Source organism: Sciurus carolinensis, chromosome 6, assembly GCF_902686445.1.
Source record: "Sciurus carolinensis chromosome 6, mSciCar1.2, whole genome shotgun sequence".
In the NCBI taxonomy this organism is placed as follows: Eukaryota; Metazoa; Chordata; class Mammalia; order Rodentia; family Sciuridae; genus Sciurus; species Sciurus carolinensis.
In genome coordinates, this window is record NC_062218.1 from 147874584 (window position 1) to 147896304 (window position 21721).

The 21721-nt window shown below is 35.4% G+C and overlaps 1 protein-coding gene and 1 pseudogene across 5 annotated transcripts; both read left to right on the forward strand.

The window, feature by feature from the left end:
* Positions 1-1074, forward strand: part of LOC124986453 (60S ribosomal protein L30-like) — a 14089-nt pseudogene extending 13015 nt beyond the window's left edge.
* Positions 972-21220, forward strand: Ublcp1 (ubiquitin like domain containing CTD phosphatase 1). 5 transcript variants are annotated; one of them, XM_047556230.1, is made up of 12 exons: positions 972-1246; positions 4407-4605; positions 5393-5484; positions 5854-5939; positions 6021-6136; positions 7142-7240; positions 9562-9599; positions 10050-10148; positions 12995-13111; positions 18465-18592; positions 19432-19471; positions 20136-21220. In XM_047556230.1, the coding sequence occupies exons 2-11, from the start codon at positions 4452-4454 to the stop codon at positions 19433-19435; spliced, it is 933 nt and encodes a 310-aa protein (XP_047412186.1). In that variant the 5' UTR covers positions 972-1246; positions 4407-4451; the 3' UTR covers positions 19436-19471; positions 20136-21220. The 5 variants fall into 5 exon arrangements, with proteins under 5 accessions (XP_047412186.1, XP_047412183.1, XP_047412182.1 ...); XM_047556227.1 differs by lacking the exon at positions 19432-19471 and adding an exon at positions 3091-3182 and having other exon boundaries at positions 975-1246; positions 20136-21218; XM_047556228.1 differs by lacking the exon at positions 19432-19471 and adding an exon at positions 1799-1880 and having other exon boundaries at positions 1186-1246; positions 20136-21218.
* The last annotated feature ends 501 nt before the right edge of the window (positions 21221-21721 follow it).

Genomic DNA, 21721 nt, shown 5'->3' on the forward strand with positions numbered 1-21721 from the left:
CAATCATTTATAAAGTCCATGAGTACCCATGTCCTTTGAACGCATCTATAATCTCTGTGTAAACTTTACAATTGGGTCTTTTTCTTTTCTAGCTGTATTTTCTTTTTCTTCTTTTTTATTTGAGCATTATAGTTATGCATAATAGTTCCATTCATTTTGACAAAAACCATGTATGCATGAAATTTGATTTGTCCCCATTCCCTCCTTTTCCCTCCCCCCCTCTTCCCCCTATTCTCCTTCCTCAACTCTAATGATCTTCCTTTCACTCATTTATTTTTGACTGGTTCTACTCCTACATAAAGGTGAAATTCCCTGTGGTATATTTATGTATGCACATAAGGTGATGATTTTGTTAAAGACATTCTGCCTTTCCTCCACTTTCTCGTCCCTTCTCCCTTCTACTCCACTGACCTCCCCTTCTTCTTTACCTTATTTTGTTTGTTGGGAGTTCCTTTATGAACGAGATGGGGCCTGCTTCGACTTCCCATTTAATAATGAAATTCATTTGTCAGGGTAACTCGCTTCCCTTGCATTTTCCCCTTGGAAAGTAATGAGGATGTGATGGGAAGGTGGAGATGAGATACATACAACGTAGTAATCTGATCATAAGCTCTCATTTCCAGATGTGCTTCCTGGGTTCTCGGAGTCACTCAGGCTTGTCCCTTCCCTTTCCTAACGCTCCTCCGGTCCCTCGGACTAGGCAAAGGCAACATTCGTGATAAGCCTCGGTGGCCCCTGCGGCCACGCGGGGGTGTCAAGCCTTCAGGATGTCACCTTTTCCGTCTCATTCGGAACACGACGCGGTAACACCAGACCGAGCCCGGAATCCCACCTAGAGCTCAGCACACCGCCACGCCGCGCCCCACCCAGTTCCGACTCCGGCGAAACAATACAAAAGACGTCACGGCGCCGAAGCACAGAACCTTCCCACCAGAGGCCCGGCGCATGCGCAGAGCGGGCGAGGCCGCGGGCCACCGAGCGATCGTGCGCAGCTGCACAGCGGCCACAGTCCCAATAGAGCTCTCCTTTCTTGTGTCCCCGTGGCGATCCCTGGCAGTGGCTATCGAGGGTTAGCTCCCGAAGAGAACCTAGGAAAGCACCCGCAGCGTCCCCAGCGTGTTTCCGTTCCATACCACCCACTTCCGGTTCGTCAGCCGGTTCCGGTCCCGCCCTTCACTTCCGGTCGCCTTTGGTTCCCTGGTGGACGGTGTCAGCGTCCTCTGCGGCAGGGTCCGCCGCGCTGCAGGTGAGGGGATGCGGGCCACCCGCGAACGTGCGCTGCGGTGGAGACGCAGCTGCGGCCCGGGCCGCGGCTCTGCCGCCTGCGCCGTGCGGTCCGCGCCGCGGCCGGCCACGACGGGCCGGGGGCCGCGGCTGTCCGAATCCGACGCCCAGGCCCCTGACCCCGGCCCGCCGATGGCGGTGGCCGCCGCCTTCCCTTGCGGACTTCTCGAGCCCCAGTAGATTTTGCGTCCCCAGAACTCCTTCCTGCCTTTTCTGGAACTTGCCCATCCCTCCCGCCCTCCTTGTTGAAAGCACCGCAGCCCCTGGGTTCTGGAGTCTCCCTTCCTTCCGACGCTGTCCCATACCAGTCACTCTCCCCTGCACCTCTCTGGAGTTGCCGCTGATGTGTCGTCCTGACAGCACTTCAGTTACCTATGCCAGGCTGGTTGGAAAGTAATCCCCCTCGTCAGTTCCCAGAGTTAACTTTTGTTGCTCTACTTTCAGATTGCCATCTTTGCAGCTTTTGAACTGTGCGGCCTTGGGCAAGTTACTTAACTCAGTTTTTTTTTTTCAGGTTTTTGGTCCCTACAATGAGGACAATAGTTGTTAATTCACAGTTGTGAAGAATAAATGGGATACTTCAATTAAATTGTTCAGTATGTTCTTTTCTCAACCACCACCATTTGTATTGCTTTCTCCAGTCTAGAAAGCGCTGTGGCAGATGCTATCTTCTACCTTAACTCTGTTCCTGTCTAGTAAATACTAATCACTTCATTTTGTACTTGAGAAAACGGAGGACCAGAGGTAGGAATTGACTAGACAAAGTCAATATGGTATGTTAGGCAGAAAAACTCCGATCTAAACAGCTGTTCTTTAGATAATCCTGTAAAGGTATGTTCTTTCTTTGCTCCTTTAGGTTTCATTATCCTCTATCCCAGCCATTTTTAAGTTTGTAAGTTTGATGGGGTCCAGAATAGTTCAAAATATTAGAAAGGTCAAATGTGAAAGCACTAAAAAAAAGCCTCAAGGATTTATGCATTTAAAAATTTTTATAGTGTTTGTTATGCTTAGTCCTTTAGGACATTTGCCAACTTGAAATTCCCACTGTGGCATAGGTATTTCAAAATGTTTGTATGCTGCTTTATTAAGCACACAAAACCCATACCATCTGGTACATTTTCTTGTTTAAGGCTGAGATCATTGTAGAGCCTGGAGCAGTATCTCTCAAAGTTGAGCATGCATTGGAGATGATGGGCGAGGCTGCTTAGAACACAAATTGCTAGGTTCCTCTCTCCACCTCTGATCGCATTTCTAATAAGTTACCAGCGAACTCAACATCCTGTTAGTTGGTTTAGAGACCACACTTAGAACCTCTAGACTAGAACAGAAATGACTTGTCCAAGGTGCTGGAATGTAGGCATCTCACTCCAAACTCTGTTCTGTCCATCACAACAAATACTGGTGCTGGGTGCCTTCTTAGCTCCCATTAAATCTCATATTTATTCCCATCACTGACAGAAGAATAATACTAAACTGTATTGCAGCCTAACTCAAAAGCCCATCTTTTTTTTAATTGAAGGTTATGCCATTTGTTTGAGCAAGTTCTAAAGTGAGTATGTTACCCCAAATTAACACACTTGCTTTAAATTTTCAGGAGAACAGATTATAAACATAAGTAAGTATGAATATGAATGTAAATGTTAAACATTTATATAAGGGAACATAGGAATTATCTTGATATTTATATGAGTAAATATAAATATGAGTTTATGGTGTTCTTGTTTACTAATGGGTATGTTAATAGAAGACATTCTTTCCAAAGTGTTTTTCCACCTGGACACTCAAAATTTGTCTTTTCTCTTGTAGTTGGTTGTAATAATTGCATGGATAGAGCAATCACATGTTCCATCAAATAAGTGAAAGCATTTGGAAATGCCAGTACTTTGAAATTAGAAAAGGTCTGAACTCTGGGAGGAATATGCTCATAAAAAGTAGAAAGCTTTATGGGGGAAGAGCACTACATGTGATTGTTGATGAGAGTAGCAGCTGTGTGCTTTGATCTGTGCCTGTGGTTGGTATTTATGGGACTTTTTTTTTTGCAGTGCTGGGAATTTGAACTCAGGGCCTTATGCTTGCGAGGCAAGCACTTTACCAACTTTCCCCGCCCTATTGATGGAACTTTGATGCTTTCATCCTATAGGTCCAGTTCAAGAGAGATGTCTGTGGTTTAGGGAATGTAGGTTACATGAGATTTAATCAAAAGGCCTATTCTTTTCCCAGCTATGTGCCCGTGAGCACATTACATAACTCTTTAGTTCTTTAGTTGTAAAAGAGGGAACACTTACCAAATAACCATGTTAAATGAGATTGACTGTGTAAAACTGGCCAATTCATAATATATGAAACAAATAATGGCTTATTATTTATTTAGCACAGTGCCTAGAACATAGTACACTTTCAACTTTAAATTTATTTAACCAACAGTTATATAGTGTTTACCATGTGCTAGGTGCTATGTGGCTTATAAATATTAACTAATTTAATCCTCACCAGAACCCTAATCAGTAGGTAGTATTCTCTTTCCTGTTTCACAAACCTAGGCAGTAAGAATCAAGTTAATTTCTCAGAATCAAATAGCTAGCCAGGTAGCATTGCTCTAGTCTGTGCTTCTAGTAATTACACCACATTACTTCTTAAATATTAAATGAACATGATGGCTTGTAACATAAATCTGACTAGTTAGAGCAGGAGGGATAGCTACCTCATTATTATATCTTTCCAGGTGAATAAAAGGGGGGATCTGATAAAATATTGGGAAGTAGTAACTCTTAGCCACATTTGTGAGGGTGGGGTCATTATAACTTTGAGCCTAATAACTCTTGGGGTTCTGGCAGCACTTTTTATTTATTTATTTATTTATTTATTAATATTTTGTTTTAGTTGTGGGTGGACACAAAACCTTTGTTGTATTTTTATGCGGTGCTAAGGATCAAACCCAGGGCCTCATACATGCTAGGCAAGTGCTCTACCACTGAGCCACAACTCCGAGCAAAATATCTGTTGTTTTATCATCAAATTGTAAAATAGAACTCAAACTATACGTGCTGACAGAACTTAGAGTTCCAGTCTTGTCTTGATACATCAGTTCTAACCTGTTCATTTGTATATGCCTTCCTTTCCAGCTATTTTTTCCTGAAGGAAAGCTCACCTCCTCATATGCTTCAAAAATGGCTCTCCCTATCATTGTAAAATGGGGTGGACAGGAATATTCAGTGACCACACTTTCAGAAGATGATACTGTGTTAGATCTCAAACAGTTTCTCAAGACCCTTACCGGAGTGCTGCCAGAACGCCAAAAATTACTTGGACTCAAAGTTAAAGGTAAATTTTTCCCCTCTTCACAGTTTTGCATTGATAATTATGAATTCTTAACATTTGTTATTATCTGTTGTTTTCTTTAATAGAGACTCTCCTTTTCAGTATTTCTTTGATAGGAATATTCCTAAAATTGTTTTTAATAGTAAAAGTAAGAATATTAAAGGTTACTTGAAAGTGTTACTACTATTAAGACTACTTTTGAGTCCTCTTAACATAAATTGGTGTTTACTGGTTAAAACTTTGACACAGATGTCCCAGATGAAACTGTTTATCTTCTGACATCTGTGTTTGAGCACAATATTCTCATTGTAGCTTGAGCCTTTTATTCTTACCAAATTATCTCTTCTGTTCCAAAGGTAAAGGTGATATTTAAGATTTATAGGTATTATTCACATCCAGCTTAAAAGGGACTTCTAAGTTTTTGCATTTGTCATATCACTGAAGGGTGAGTTTTGAGCAACAATAAATCTACAGTTTTTTCTTAGGTATTAGTTTCAGGCCTTCCTGGGAAAGATTTATCTTCATCTTAAACAAGGAAATCAAACATTTTTAGTTAGTTGAGCAAAGGTCTTCTAAGATGAAATGTGGGAAAACAATCCTTGTAATATTCGTGACTTCTTAGTAACTTAGATTTGACTAATTCAGCAGTAAAAAATTGGTAACATAAGAAAAAAACCCTGAACTGCTGTGGCATCTGTACCAAACCTTTTAATGTTAGGGTTTGTATAATGGAATAGTGAAATCAGCACCTGAACTTTAGTGAGAAAACAGTCATTTGCTTGTATTGTAGGCAAACCTGCAGAAAATGATGTTAAGCTTGGAGCTCTCAAACTGAAACCAAATACTAAAATCATGATGATGGGAACTCGTGAGGAGAGCTTGGTAAATGTTTACTTTTGTTACCATTTGTCCCTTTGAAGATATTATGATTTATACTACACTGTTGTATCATATTTTAATTGTGGTAAGATTGTCAGTGTATTGGTCAATGAAAAATTAAAGTTGCACAGTGACTGTCATATTAATTCATCATAAAATAAATACTGGGGAACTTCTTAGTATTTAGTTAGCTGTAAGTATAGTAGTAGCCCAAATGGCCAAATTAAATATAGTAAATCTGCCTAGGGGACATATATAACAAGTAATAAATTGTGTACTTGAAAAACTCTTGAATTCAAATTGTACCTCATTTGATTTCTGTGCTGTGTATGTATTTGTCATACTAAACAAAACTTTTTTCTATCTTAATAGGAAGATGTCTTAGGTCCACCCCCTGATAATGATGATGTTGTCAACGACTTTGATATTGAAGATGAAGTTGTTGAAGTAGAAAATAGGTAAGTGCTCTTTACTTTAGAGAAAATCTTGGTCATGGGAGAAAAAGTGAGTGTTTCATCTGATTTTATTTTTTCCATTAGGGAAGAAAACCTACTGAAAATTTCTCGCAGAGTAAAAGAATACAAAGTGGAAATATTGAATCCTCCCAGGGAAGGAAAAAAACTTTTGGTACTAGATGTTGATTATACATTATTTGGTAAGTCGGTTAATAAGACTTCATCTTCTGTTACCCTCAACAACTTTTTTTTTCTTTTGTTTGTTTTTTTTCCCAGCGACTCAGGGTTCACATGAAGTATTTGGCAGCTTTTCTTATTACAAAAGTATATCATTCCTTGTAGGAAATACAGATAAGCAAGAAAAGAAGTCATCTGTATTTAAAGACTCAAAGATGACCACTCTTAATATTTTGATTGTGTCTTCTAGTGTGTTTGTATGTATCTCCTTTTTTTTTCTTTACTCAATGATAGATTGTGCATCATCTCAGTCATTAACATTAAATATCATTTGTTGTGATTAAATATACTTATTTATATATTCTGGCTGCATAGTATTATAGTTGGTGGATACATCATAATTTGACCAAGTCGTTCCTGATTGGTTGACACATAAGTTTTTATGAGAAAATTTAAAGTCATTTTTGGTATTTTATCTTGTTTTTTGTTTAATTACAATTAAACTGTTTAAAATTTGTCATGTCAATGAAAGAAAGATGTCCATTTCATCCTCTTAAATTGACAAGAGGTCATTAACTCCTGATATTAGAATTGGTTTACTTCTAATCCTAAACTTCATGTAAATAATTTAAAGATTTAGTAAGTTAATTGGTCCTGTCATTCAGTGGAATATGATTTTTATCTTACAAGTTAATAATTAAATGGGAGTGTGGGTGGTCCTAGCTTATTTTTCATTTTCACAAATATCTAAACTTTTTAGACTAGTTGAGAAAAAATGTACAGTTTATAACATAAGCCTGAATTCTTATTATTTCATACTGAGAAAAATAAACCAATTAAAGATGTAGCACAAGTATTCTACCTTTGTGTTTTGAAAACATCCATTGGTCAAACTTTTTCAGTTTGAATTAGTTTGCAGGTGAATGTTACGTTTCATAATAGATAACATTTCATAATAATTTCATTGCTATTAGTTACTTGTCCATGATAATAACCTAATAATCATCTTATGACCAACTTTCTTTTAGACCATAGGTCTTGTGCAGAGACTGGTGTAGAATTAATGAGGCCATATCTTCATGAATTTCTAACATCTGCATATGAAGATTATGACATTGTTATTTGGTGTAAGCAATATTTTGTTGTTGTTTAGATCTCCATTGAAATAAGGTTTTTTATATTATTCTGCTTTATAAAACATGACCTTGAAAGACTCAAATTTAAATATGGAATTTTTTTTTTTTAACAAGTTTCTGAAATGAAGTATGTTTTACTTTTTTACAACCCAGTATTAACTTGTATATACATTTGTGACATAACACTGAGATAGTTTAGTATAAGAATAGATCATGATGTCAGAGTAAAAGTGACCTTATTAATGCTTTCAACTAGAGTCAGAATTTTTCTTTCTGATCTTTCCAGTGGAATCCTTAGTGTTTCAAGATGTTTTTGCTTTCTTCTTTTTTTCTCACTCCAGTTTAGGAACACGTGGAGAAAGATAAGTTTTTTAAAAAAGAAAAAACTCAGTAATTTAATTCTATAGAAATAAAAAGGGGCAAGAAAAATTAGCCTAAGGAAAAATGAGTGTATGAACTGAAGCAATTTTACTCTAAGCATTGTCTGTGGACCATTTCAAGAAAATATAGACCTCTGATAAGATAATGAGTTTTCTCTGAAAAGTAAATCTACTATATTAGTAAGAGCCCTATAAGTCCAGCTGACTTTTTATTCCTACTGAGACTTTATTGAAAATTGAAGCAGTGTATTGGTTTATGCCTCATCTACCTGCAAATATTTGCAGTCACTTCTTGGTAATGTCATAAGTAGAGGAGAGTTATCCCGACTATGCTTTAAAGAAATCCTATCAATTAAAGCATCTATATTTAATTATACTAGGTCTTTGAGAAGAAGCCAGATAGTTGTTGAAATCTATAAATTTCCTTTGTACTTTTCCTTGTAATCAGCATACTTCCATTTTTAGTGATTAGTTTGTAGCCATTGATCATATTGTTAAAATATGATAATTTAAGTTATTTTTGTAAATTACTATGTTTTGTGATAGTACGTTGAAAAGTACTTGTTACTTTGGAGCTGAAATAGACTAGAGTTTTAATTCTGGTTTTGTCCTTGTGTGACGCTGTACAGGTAATTTAATTTCTCCGAGCCCTACTTTCCTCAGCTAAGAAATGAAGATAGGTAAACCTGTATTATAAGTTAGTTGCAAGAATAGAAATACCAGTACAGCAAGTACCACTGTGTCTGACATATATGGTAGTTACTTAATAATGAGAAACTATTTTTATTAGCTACCAGTCTCTTTGTTTTCAACTGGGAATTACAGACACAAGATAGGTACTGAAGTGAAAAAAATTGTTTCCCTATCTTATGATTATTTTCATCAGAGATCCAACAGCCTAAAATTTTATTTCAACTGACCATTTTTGCAAGTAAAAAGATGATTCTTTTGCTTTTTCATGTGTGTATGCTGAAGATTTTTACTTTGGGAACTGTTTCTTTTTTGCCTTTAAAACAAACACACACACACACACACTTAAAACTACTTCTTCCTCTTTTAAAATGTATTACTTGGTAATAGCTGTATGGTTTAGTCTAATAATCTGAACTAAAGATAAGGATAAGCATTGAATTTTAGTGTAAATGATCCCCAAACTGGCAAATATCTGACAGTGAATGGATCTATAACACAGATGCATTTTATGAATGTGTTTCTTTATTATAAGGTGCTGGACTCAAAGAACATTAAAATTGCTGAGCCTGACAAAATGCAGGATCTAGCTAGTATTGAACATAAACTTTTGACACACAACATTTATATGCTTATATTGATATATCAAATATATACCTTTGCATGACCTGCAGTTAGGAACATGGAAGAAAATTGACATTCAGGAACCCCAGATTTTGGAATTGATAGAGCACGGTGGCATGACTGTTTTTTAAAGAGAGTTTTGAATTTGATTTATCAGTTTTCTAGGGTCAGAGTTCTTTTGAGCATTGATTACCAGTATCTTATAAATAAAAGTTGTTTAAATCTCATTCTGTCTTGAAGACATACTAAAAAAAGTTTGTTTTATTTTATTTTATTTTTTTTGGTACTGGGCATTAGACCTGGGGTGCTTTACCCCAAAACTTCATCCCCATCCCTTTTATTTTTATTTTGAGACTGGGTCTCACTTGGTTGCTGACGCTGGACTTGAAAGTGTGATCCTCCTGCCTCAGCCTTCCAAGTCACCAGAACTGTAAGAGTGCACCACCATGCCTGGCTTTTTATAAATACTTTCTAAAAAATAAGTGTACTAAGGAGTGTTATTTGTGATGCCTTTTAAACTTTTAATCTTGCTTAGAAGACTTATTTATACAGAAGACTTTTGTAAAAAAATGAAGTTCAAAATTTTTCATATGTAATGTATTATTCCTCATGTTTTAGCTGCAACAAATATGAAGTGGATTGAAGCTAAAATGAAAGTAAGTATTAGAAACAAGCTATTCAGAATGGTTTTGAAGCTGCATTTGTGTGGTTAAAAGCTCTGCAGTAGGCGGGGTAGAAGTGTATTGAAAGCCTGGTTAATGTGGATTATACTGAATGCTGGAATCATTTTCAAGAAAAAGTACAGCTAAGCTTCCCCTTGTTTTTCTCCCCCATTTTACAGTAATGTTTTGTTTTCCATTTGCTCTTAAATCAGTGATACTCTTCTAAAATAGTCAGTTTAGCAGTAATCTGCTCCTAGTTAATTTTCTTTGGACTAGTATTTGTTGCCTTAGCTAAGTGAAAGTAAAATACTTGCTAGTTTAGCCAGATGTGGCGGCCAGTGGTGTAAAAAGTTGGCATTATGGGAAATTGCAGCTGGAATATTCAGAAACCCTGAAATTTTCCTCCTTATTATATTTTAACTTAACAGATATCTGTGTTTATAGGAACTGGGTGTGAGCACAAATGCAAATTACAAGATTACCTTCATGTTGGACAGTGCTGCTATGATAACGGTGCACACTCCAAGGAGAGGATTAATAGATGTAAGAACTTATTTATTTTACTTCTATTTAAAGACATGTTTATTTCCTAGTGTGCTTTTTGTGTTTATACTGATGGAGGAAACCACAGAATGAATTTAGAAACTCATCTGAGTGTATGATACAATGGCAGTTGAATTTCAACATAGGAGAATGTATTTAAGGTTAAAACATTTTAATTTTAGCACTACAGCTAAGGATCTTGAAGCCCAACTGTCACTAAAGGAATTGTGGTTAAAGATAATTATGTGTGATGGTGTCAGCAGCATTACCCAACAAAGTAGGTAAGAGAATACTGAATACCTCAAGGAAGATGTTAGAAACAAACCAAAACATAAACCCTGCCTTATATGAAACTGGTACTAATAACAGGTGCATCATGATACATATGTTTACTTTGGATTGAAGTATATGTAGCCCTAGAGAAAACCAACAGGTGCCAGCAGGAAAAAGGCTGGGCTGAAAGATAAGTGGTGTTTACTGTGCTTATTTAAGTAAACATAGTATTGAGTACCAGCTACCTACAAAGCCCAGTATCAGGCCTTGGGAATAAAGAGACGAGTGAGATGTAGTCCAGGCCTTTTGAAAGCACACAAACTGGTAGGAATTGGGGAGAACTTAGAACACTAGGAAAGCTTAAAGTGAGATAGTATTAAAATTGTTAAAGTCATAAATGGAATGGTTTAAGTGCATGGGAATTTTTTTAGTAAAAGAGATACTCACCTCAGGAGAAAAACTACTAAAGTAAAATAATACATTTCCAAAATCCAAATGTTTAAAAGAAGTTTGGGAAATATTAAAATAACCATGTTTATAATAGTGAAAAATTAAATAAAAATAATCCTCAATATGCAGCCATAAGAAATCAGACTTATAAGTTGTTATCTGTGTAATGGCATGCAACTGGTCATTTGGCATAGTAGAATTGTTATGGTTTTGATGTGTTGTCCTCCAAAAGCTCATGTGTGAGACAATTGAAGAAGGTTTGTAGGAGAAGTGATCGAGCTATATCCTTAATCAGTGAATTGGTCCCTGATGGGATTAACTGAGTGTAATTGGAGGCAGGTGGGGTGTAGCTAGAGGAAGTGGCTTATTGGGGGCATGGATATATTTTTTATCTGGAGAGTGGAGTCTTTCTGCTTCCCTCTGTCACACTCTTCCTCCATAATGTTCAGCCTCACCTGGAGCCCCATGGAATGGAGTCTGCCTTCTGTAGACTAAGACCTCTGAAACTGTGAGCTCTCAAATAAATGTTTCCCCCTCTGCAATTGTTGTGGTTAGGCTCTTAGGTCACAGAAGCAAAAAAGTTGACTAAAAAACAAGGGTATTTAATGATTTAAAAAGTAAAAGTTTCTAGAGCGCAGTGTTTGCAATCTGCTAGAAAATGGACCTTAACCTTTATCTAGTTTTTAACAAAGGCTCTGGGTTTCATATCTGTTGTTGATACAGAAGCCTAGAGATAAATAAGTCAGAATATTTAGTTACTGTCCTCAATATTGACCAGATTTATATGTGATTTTTCCTTTGTGCTTTTCTCTATTTTAACATTTTTCTGTGATCAGTATTATTACTTTTCTAATTGAGAACAAAGAATACCTGTGGAACCATTTTATTACTATCTCACCTAAGCTTTCCTAGTGTCCTAAATTCTCCCCAATCCCTATTATTTTTGTGGGCTACTTGCCAAATGACAGCCTTTTTAAAAAAGGAAAATGGGGACATACCTCCATGGATCAGGGTTGCTTTTTTTTTTTTTTTTTAAGTGGTTGATGACCTTTATTTTATTCATTTATTTTTATGTGGTGCTGAGAATCGAACCCAGTGCCTCACACATGCTAGGCAAGTGCTCTACCACTGAGCCACAACCCCAGCCCTCAGTTCCTATATATTTGTTTTCAAGTATTTGGTAGTGTTGTTTCAGTAGTGAAAAAATATCAGGTGAATAAAGAAGAAAACATTTTAGGTGACACCTTTTGTCATCATAACATTTAATCTCACATTAGCATAAATGAAATTCCTGACTTTAGCAAAAAGTGATTTTTAAAAAATAATTTGTCTTTAGAATTTTTTCTGAGTGGGTAATACATTCACTGATTCAAGCATAAAATTACGTCTTTAAGTGTTTTTCCCATCTGAACCCCCTAGCCATTTATTTTTTTTCACAGGCAAGCACTATTATTTCTTGTGTGATCTTATACAGACCTTATGGAAGTACCAAGAGATATGACAATACAATGAATTGTCCTTTTGAAAACATGATTTAAGAAATCTGAAGAGTGAGAATTTAGAAATTAAGGTGCTTTTGAAATTAAGCAGTCACATGCACTAGAAATTGTGCACCTGTGTTACCAAATGAAAGCAAAATCAGTTTTTGTTTTGTTTTATTTTTACAATAAAATATTTAAATTATCCATTAAAAGAGCCAGGTACATTTTTTCTCACTAAGGTGACTCTAGTTTTGAAAATAGACCCTGCATGACTCTCAAGCTCTGTGAGGACTTGTGTCAACTCAGGAAGTATGTGAATGCTTAGACATCTAAGGAATTATTTTCCATCCTTTTAAAACAAACTACTCTTTCTTTCACCCACAATGTTTATGTTGAAATTACATAAAGTTGTATAATGTGTTTCGTTCAGTTAGATAAGAATGAACCTTTCAGAAATTTGAACTTGTTAGGTAGTGTTTGAAGTGTGTGGCCCTTTCATCAGCTCACAGAGTAAGCCATCACCATCTGATAGGAGGAAAGGAACTCTAGCCTTGTTCTGCAGGGCATTTGCAAATAGTGCTGCTTCAAGAACAGAATGAAGTTTTGATAAAATTTGAGTTAAATCTAAACTTTTATTCTAAGGTAAAGCCTCTTGGTGTTATATGGGGAAAGTTTTCCGAGTTTTACAGCAAAAAGAACACCATTATGTTTGATGATATAGGAAGAAATTTTCTAATGAACCCACAAAATGGACTAAAGGTAAGACAATTTTACTTGCTGTATGTATGTAATCTTGACTATGTGGCAAAATTTTAAGCACTGTGGAATTTCATAAATTTTGGAGAGTGTAGTCGCACACAGCTTAATGCTTTTTGAGTCAGTGATGCACCAGGTGTATGCAGGTAATCCCTTAAGATTTTGATGGAGCTGAAAACTTCCTATAGTCTAGTGTATTTATTGTACTTTATGTTTAGATACACATATGCTTACCACTGTGTTACAGTTGCCCACAGTATCCAGTGTAGTAACATGCCTTACAGGTTCATGGCCTTAGGAGCAGAACATTATATCACAGGGCCTACGTGTAGGAGTCTGTAATGTGTAGGATGTGTAAGTATACTCTGAAGTTCACACAGTGGTGGAATTGTGTAAGGCACATTTCTCAGATAGATCCCTGTTGTTAAGTGACACATAACCATACTATATTCTGTGATGACAGGCAAGAAAAGTAAACATTCATAGGAAAGTAAACATTCTTTTGCCTTGATACCTTCTTGGATAGCCAACTCATCTCAGGGTTTTATTTTTAGTTAACGCTGTTGTAGCAACAAGAGCTTACTAATGTTGACTTTTAGCATTTTATTAGGGATACAAATCTTGGACTTTCTAATGTGCTAGGTAGCTGGCACTAGAGATTTTGTTTTTCCCCCTTTTTAAACTTAAACTAAAAAGGTTTTCAGAACACATATGTTAAATACAGGTCTTAGAATTTTAAATGTCAGAGCTAAAAGGAACCATAGTCATCTTGTCTACTTTTTAAATTTTAGAAATAAACTGAGAAAGTGCACAGTTTACCCAGTGAATTATATTGTAACTGGTTAGACAGAATTTGGACTGGCATCTAAGTGACTTGGTTCCTGGGTCAGTGATAATCTTAAGTTACATGAAATCTGGTACAGTATAAAATCTGGTAGAAAGTAAAAAATTCGTAAGAGAGAAATTTGAGAGTAAAACATTTCTGGTGTCCATGGTTGCTTATGTGTTGGTTCAGTATGAAAGTGGAAAAGCTGTCTCAGTAGTGTGTTAATGGAGTCTCCATTTTGAAGTAGATATCCAAGCACTGAGTTATTTTTTATTCTCAGTCTATACTTTTCTACCAGTTGGATTCTTGATAGTTTTAAAAATTAAGAAATAAAAACTTGCAGAAAATACCTTTTTGAGGCCTTTCTTACAAACTGTTAATTAGGTCTTTAGTGTACAATGAGTATAGTTTAAGGGATAAAATGCTAATCTAGGTCCTGAATTGTCACAAATATAAAGTTGTTGACTTGGAAGGGAGAGTGTTTATATTACTCTAAGGAACATGATTGCTGTTTGAAGCTATGGGAGAAGTACTTTTCTAGGTAGAGGGTACAGAAATGTATATTTGAGTTTTGCAAGATATTTGATTGCTGGGGGCTGGGCTTGTGGCTCAGTGGTAGAACACTTGCCATGCACGTGTGAGGCCCTGGGTTCGATACCCAGCACCACATATAAGTAAATAAAATAAGAAATCTGTTGACAACTAAAATATACATATAAAATATTTGATTTCCTTATTTTCTATGAAACGAATGGCTTTTACCTGTTCTTGAAAGGAGGTGAGTTTGTGATGTTTACGAAATTTTGAGGAGAGACATTTGGCCTTTTTAAAAAAATATGATCATTTCATGTGTGTTTAGAAGAAACTTTTTTTTTCCCAGCCAACATTTGGACCCTACTCATCTCTTGATGGAGGGAGATGGTATTCATTTCTAATTCTTCATGTTATTTTATAGTAGCATTTTTGAAAACCTGGGCAACTCAGATTCACTGAAGCAATTCCTAAAAATATATGTCTCCACCCTCAAAAACTCTTAATTTGGAGCTGGGCTTGGTGGCACACACCTGTAATTCCAGTGACTCTGGAGACTGAGGCATGGTATCCCAAGTTTGTGGCCAACCTCAGTAACTTAGCAAGACCCTGTATCAAACTAAAGAATAAAAAGGACAAAAGGTGCAGACCACTGGTAAAAACCTCAGTACAAAAATTTCAGGAAGTATTTTTAAGATGTGCAGGTGATCTCTGGCATGTCTCCTTTGAGGCAATTATTAATGCTCTGTTCTTATTGGCTTAGAAGACATTCTGAAATTGAGAAATATTCTTAAGTATTCTGTTTTGTTATTGTGGTTTTATAATGCAATTGGTGGAAACCTCAGAAAAAATTTCACAATCTTTTTTTTTTTTGCTGTGCTGGAGATCGAACCCAGGGCCTTGTGCTTGCAAGGCAAGCACTCTACCAACTGAACTATTTCCCCAGCCCCACAATCTTAAAAATAAGTCTAATTTAAATAGTTAACTTCTAGTAACATAAACTCATCAGTCTTGAAGTTTGAAACATATAGCAGGCATTGTGAATATGAACATTGTATTGAGCTGAGTACTGAATGTCAGTCATGGGTAAAGCAAAAGATATTCTGAAAACTTTGTTATCATATCTTTGATATGAGAGTGTTCAACTGCTGGGTGCCATGGTGCGAGCCTGTAGTCTTAGCAGCTTGGGAGGCTGAAGCGAGAAGATCGCAAGTTCAAAGTGTTCCTAAGCAACTTAGTGAGACCCTATCTCAGAACTTAAAAAAATAAAAAAGGGCTGTGGATGTGCTGAGTAGTAGAGTGTCCCTGGCATAAATCACCTGTACACCCCACCCCTGGCCAAAAAAAAAAAAAAAATCAACTAAACAATCTTAAGTTCCTTAAAACCTTTCTTTGATAGGAAACAAGATGATAATCATGTATATTGCCCATTATACCAGTGATCACTAGATCAACTTTGAAAAATGGTACAGTGTGCCGTGATTTTATGCTAGAAAAAGTGATCTGTTAGGTGAATAATAGTTTTTTTTTTTCCTTTAATTTGTCTGAAACAGAATTATTTGGATAGTTTTTTTGTTTAATAGTGCTTAAGATCAAATGTTTGGAAAGTAAAAGTAGCAGGGCCTTGGATTAAAAATCTCATTTACTATCCATTGACCCTGTATTTTGGCTTTCATTTCTAAATTCCTTCCTGCTGTTTAAACTTTGTCTCACTTTGTTGGTGTCTTGCATATTAGTAGTTTGAAAGTTCACATGTTGCCTTTACTTTCTTTGAAAAGTTTTTTTGTATTATTGTTATATATAGTATATATAATATGTGTATATATATATATATATATATATATATATAAAATATAGGGGTTAATTATACAAACATGGAATATAATTTGCTGCAGTTCAGTCACCAGCACTTTCACTTTCCCTTCCCTTATTCCTCACCTGTTCCCTTTACTGATCATTCTTCTATTTATTTTTAGAGTTTTTTTAAAAAGTTATTGTATTATGGATACACCTAAAGGTGACATTCACTGTGGTATATGTATGTAGGAAAGTGGTTAGATTCATTCCACTATTCTTCCCTTTTCCCGTCACTCCTCTGCCCCTCCGTCCTCTTCCTCTGCTTTACTGATCTCACTTCTGATTTCATGGAATTCTTCCCTCGTCTCTTTTTCTTTTTTCTTTTTCCTTATTTTGATCTAGTTTCGGCGTATGAGAGAATACATTTGACCCTTGACTTGCCAGGTCTGCTTGTCTTCACATTCTTTAGGAGTTACATTCCCATATTGCTCAAGATTGTGCATAAAGTCATTTATTTCACTTGTGTCATTATGTCACGGCTCTATTTACTCCTGGCCCCAGGACTTATGCAGAGAATGCTGGAGCATCATCTGGATCCCCTACAAAAACTGGGCACGCATTCTGACAGCCCTTCCTGACTCCCTCAGGGTGGCGAGGGAGCCCCGCTCACAGCTGTAGCCATCTCTGACACCAGACTGTTCTGATTCGAGTAGAACATCTGGGAAGAGGTTCTTGTTTCTGTCCACTTCAGGCATTTTTCTAGAGAAAGCAGAAAATGATATGGCAAATATTTAAAACCTTCCCTATCCTTGATATGGTAGTGAACTCCTCTGGGGTTATTGTTCTTGCTTCTCAACTGACAGTAATTAAATGTTAGCTATTTTTTCAATGTTACTATGTAAAATTAATAACTAGTGACAAATTTGAATTTTCTCCATGTCAGATTAAGGATATATAAATACCTTGCTAAGTATGGATTTAGTCAGTCCTTAACCTGTGTGCTTTAGAGGTCTGTGATTTTTTTTTTTTTTTTTTCTGGTGCTGGATGGAACCAAAGGGCTTCGTGTATGCTAGGCAAATGCTCCACCACTCACCACTGAGCTACATATCCCATTTCTGGGTGATTTTTTGTTTGTTTGTTTGTTTTTAATTCAAAGAGACATTTCACAACAAAAATTCAAATTAAATAAAACTACATAGTACTATATAATTAATTCCCACTTATGTATCATCTAGTTTAAATTGCTTATAAATTTATGGGCAATTTTGTTTGCTCTATACCTTGTCTTACTTCTATCTTCTTAATATTTTGAAGCAAACCCAGACATTTCATTTAAAATTAATTTAAAAATTTGAGAGGCTCTCTTGAGTTGTATAAAGATGTTTGAACTGATATCTTTAGGAAAAGCAAAACTCTTTATTGGGGCAGTCACATCAAAAAAGCATAAAATTTATAGTTAACAAATTGTTGTAAAGATTAACCATAAAACTATTACCTAAGTCAAGGTGTATGATATTCCTTACTTGATGTGATCCCTGTACCTCTGTGATGACTTTTGTCATTTGAAGTAGTGCTTTTTAAATGAATGACTTTCATAATAAAATATATCAACCTTAAATATTTAAAAACTCTTACTCTCCTTTTTTCGGGAAATTTGTGTAGTTAAAATGATTTTTATAGCAAATTTAATGATGAAGAAAAATGCTTATAAAATATGACAGATGGATTATATACATGTATGATATTATCTCAGCTATATAAAAATTCCATAAAAATTATTGAAATAAAAACCACCATTGTTAAAATTTATCTCACTCTTTACTTGGATCAGGCTTGCATTTGGGTTAATTTTTTTTGAATGAAAGTAGTAAGAATCAACTAAAATGATGGAAGGGAAAATGTATAAGTAGTTTGAAAAGTAGAGCAGCCATGTCAGGGTCTGGGTCTAAATGCTGTGGAGAAAACTGGTGTTGTCAGGTTCAAACTGAAGGGGTGTTAGATAAAATGCATGGAAGAGCTTTTGGTTTGGACTGTAAACATTATACATGATTTTGAATTGATTAAACTTAGGCTATTATAGAAGTAGTTTATAGTATTGATGTTCTTTGTGATATTTTAGTGTCAGTGGCTATTTAAATGGTAGAACAGTGTAGGCTTTTTTTTTCCTTACTACAGTTGACGTTTTATTTGTTTCCTAATAGATAAGACCTTTTATGAAAGCACATCTAAATCGAGATAAGGACAAAGAACTTTTAAAATTAACTCAATACCTCAAGGAAATAGCAAAATTAGATGACTTTTTGGAGCTAAATCACAAATATTGGGAAAGGTAAGTACTAATTATTTATTCATTTTCTCTTTAATGAATAAAAAGTAATTGGTGACTCCAGAATATGCATAACTCTTAATTTTTATTTAAAATGGGTGAATTCTGAAAATATTTTCCAATTCTGTGACATCCCCTCTGCAAGTGTTTTTCCCTTTAGTTTTAACCTTTAACTTGTTTACAAAATCATATCTCAGAAGCTTTTTAGCATTTCTAGTAGAAAGGACTTAAGAGACTGGTACACATTCATTATACTCCCTGTAAATTATCTTGTGACATTAGGTTGGCTACTTGCCTGTGAATCACATGGGGATTTAATGTCTGTTCATATATTGTAAAATAATGTAAGGATAAGATTCATTAAAACTTTTCCTAAATTGTGTTTTAAATTTCAGATAACATCTGTGTATAGAAGAAAAATTAGAAAACTTTATTCCACTGAGAAAATAATTATTCATGATTTTCCTTTCCAAAATAACCACTGTTACCATCTGGGTATATAGTCTTCCAGTCTTTTTTATAAGCACAGATACATACACAAATCTAATAGAGATTCCAAAGAAGATTAATATCGATTACACCAAGATTTTGAGGAAGGGAAAACTTTGGAGAAATGGAAAGGATTGTTATGTACTGCAAATCATTTTTGTTTTGAAATTTGATCTTTAAAGACATGGTTCCAACCATATAGCAACAAAAGAAACAATTCATGAAATTATGTTTTGACTCTTCAAATTCCACTTTGTTCTTTTCAAATCACTTTGACACAGTGTCCTATTAGAGTCTCATGATCCTATCAGGAAGATTAAGCAGGCATTTTTATCCCCATCTTCAAATTGCAGATGATGTAGCTGAGTCACGGAGATCAGCACACTGCACAAAGTGAGCACGGGCATCTGAACTCATCAGGTTTCTGGATCTTAAGACCCCTCCCCACAAGACCCCCCCCCTCCTGTTCACTATAGTAGGTCATAAATGTGAGAAATAGAGATATAAAATTTTAAATTTACTGGTAGATTTCTATTAAACAATATAAGAAAAAGTTGTTTTCTTAGTAAATTAACATCTTTTCATCTTTTACAAATTCTTGATCAGAGTCCTTTAGCATCTTTGGTCCACTATCTTTATACAAGAAAAAACAAGATCTTAAAATTGACTTTGAGTGATTTAGAATTTACAGTACTCTAGTTAATGTTGACTCTCATGATGGAAAGCAGGCCGCATGGATTGATAGTTCATGAATGCACCCATGTGCCTTGTTTTGAATCTGGCACTTTATCGCCATGTGAATTTGGACAAGTTGCTTATATTCTGTGTGCCTTTGAAATGGGAATAAATTCTATCAGAAACTCCTCATGAAGCGCTCGTGAGAACTAACTTTAATATATGTGTTCCCAGGAGTGCTTGGCATGTATATAATCAACTGTTGTTATTGAATATTAACAGGTAATACTCACTTTAAAAGGTTTTGTCATTAAGTCAAACTCCTTTGGGAGGAGAGTTAGAGTATTTCCATGAATTTAGCTTTGAAATGTTTTTCTTGCAGGTATCTCTCAAAGAAGCAAGGACAGTAGTTACAAGCTATACTGGCAGTTATTGAAGATAACTTGAGATCCATGAACTTTTTGCTTTTATGCTAGAAATCATTATGATAGTGCTGGACACTGAAGCAAATATCAGACTGCTTATCCTTTGGTCTTCCAGTTTTTTGTAAATTTAATTTTATATTTTTTGAAGATCATAGCAATAGGCTAACAAAATTCTTTTCCCCCTCATATGAATATACTGTTACTCTTGAAAAATATTTTCTCCAGCATTGATTACTGAGATTTTTCCACTAAAAAAAGGAAAAAAGAAAGAAAAAGACAAGTGGAGAAAAACTTACTTAACAGTGTCATTTTGTGACTTTGGAAACAGGTTATGTCTTGTGTTTTTGTCTCATTGTGTTATTGATTGCCTAAATCTAAGGCCAGACCCACCTTGAAACTAGGCCTTTTCCCTTAATGACCAAAAAATAAAAAAGAACCTAGTTTGTTATGATTAAAATTACCAGGAATTTTTTATTCCTTGTCAGAGACAAAATTTTTCTTCTATACTCCACTAGTTACACCTCTAAATTCCAACTGTCTCAGTTTGGTCTAGGTGCGTCAGTGTTCTTTAAGTAAAACTGGAGAACACCAGTTGTGATACAGATATGTCCTAGTATGAGAACTAGAAAACATAAGACTGAATAATAAAATTAAGGAACAAGAGTGTTTCTTTTTGTGGCTAAGTAGGAGCACTTCTGCCTGAAAACGTTGTCATAAAAGCAGTTTAAGGCAATAAACTTTAAAATGGGATATATTACCAATTAGCTCTAAAAAGCATGAACAAAATGTTTTTGTTCTGTTCCAGCTCTATCTTGTCTAAGTGCTAACACTGTGTTTCAGTGAAAATATCTAGCCATAAGATTAAAAAATATATCATTTGCAATGCTTAAGCCTGCAGATACGTAATGTGACCACTGTTTCGTGTTGACAGTATTGCTTTATACAGTTCTTGTATTTGGAAGGAATTGATCCTTTTAAATAAACATGGTGTATATTGTTCTTACGGGACTATTTCAGTGGTATAAATAATAAATATCTTTTCTTAAAACATTGGTCATCTGTTCTGTATTCCCCAAGATATTTTACCTCATTGTTGAGTCACAAAACAAATACTGGGTTCAGGCAAGGACATCTTAAAAAATTAAGGGTGTGTGGTGTTAAAAGGTGTGTATATTTTTATGCATTCAGAGTTGGTTTTAATAGCGATTTATATATGTTAATTCACTTAATTCTAATAAGCACTATTTTATTTGTGAAAGGTTATTGTAAGGATATACAGTGTAGAAGAGTCTCAAAGAGCTTGTAACTAACAATGATCGATTAAAGTGTGTTCTTAATTACAAGACTAAATATTTAAGGATAGAATAGAATATTTTAGAGTATTCGTTTTATTGGTACATCTTCCTACTGTAGAAGACAGCTTTTTTTTTTATCCTAAAGTAAGCATGAAAAGGGCTTAATCTTTTTAAGTGAACTGAACACTTAGTTAAAAAAACAAACAAACAAAAAAATGTCTTCCAAGTCAGTATAAGCTAAAACACAT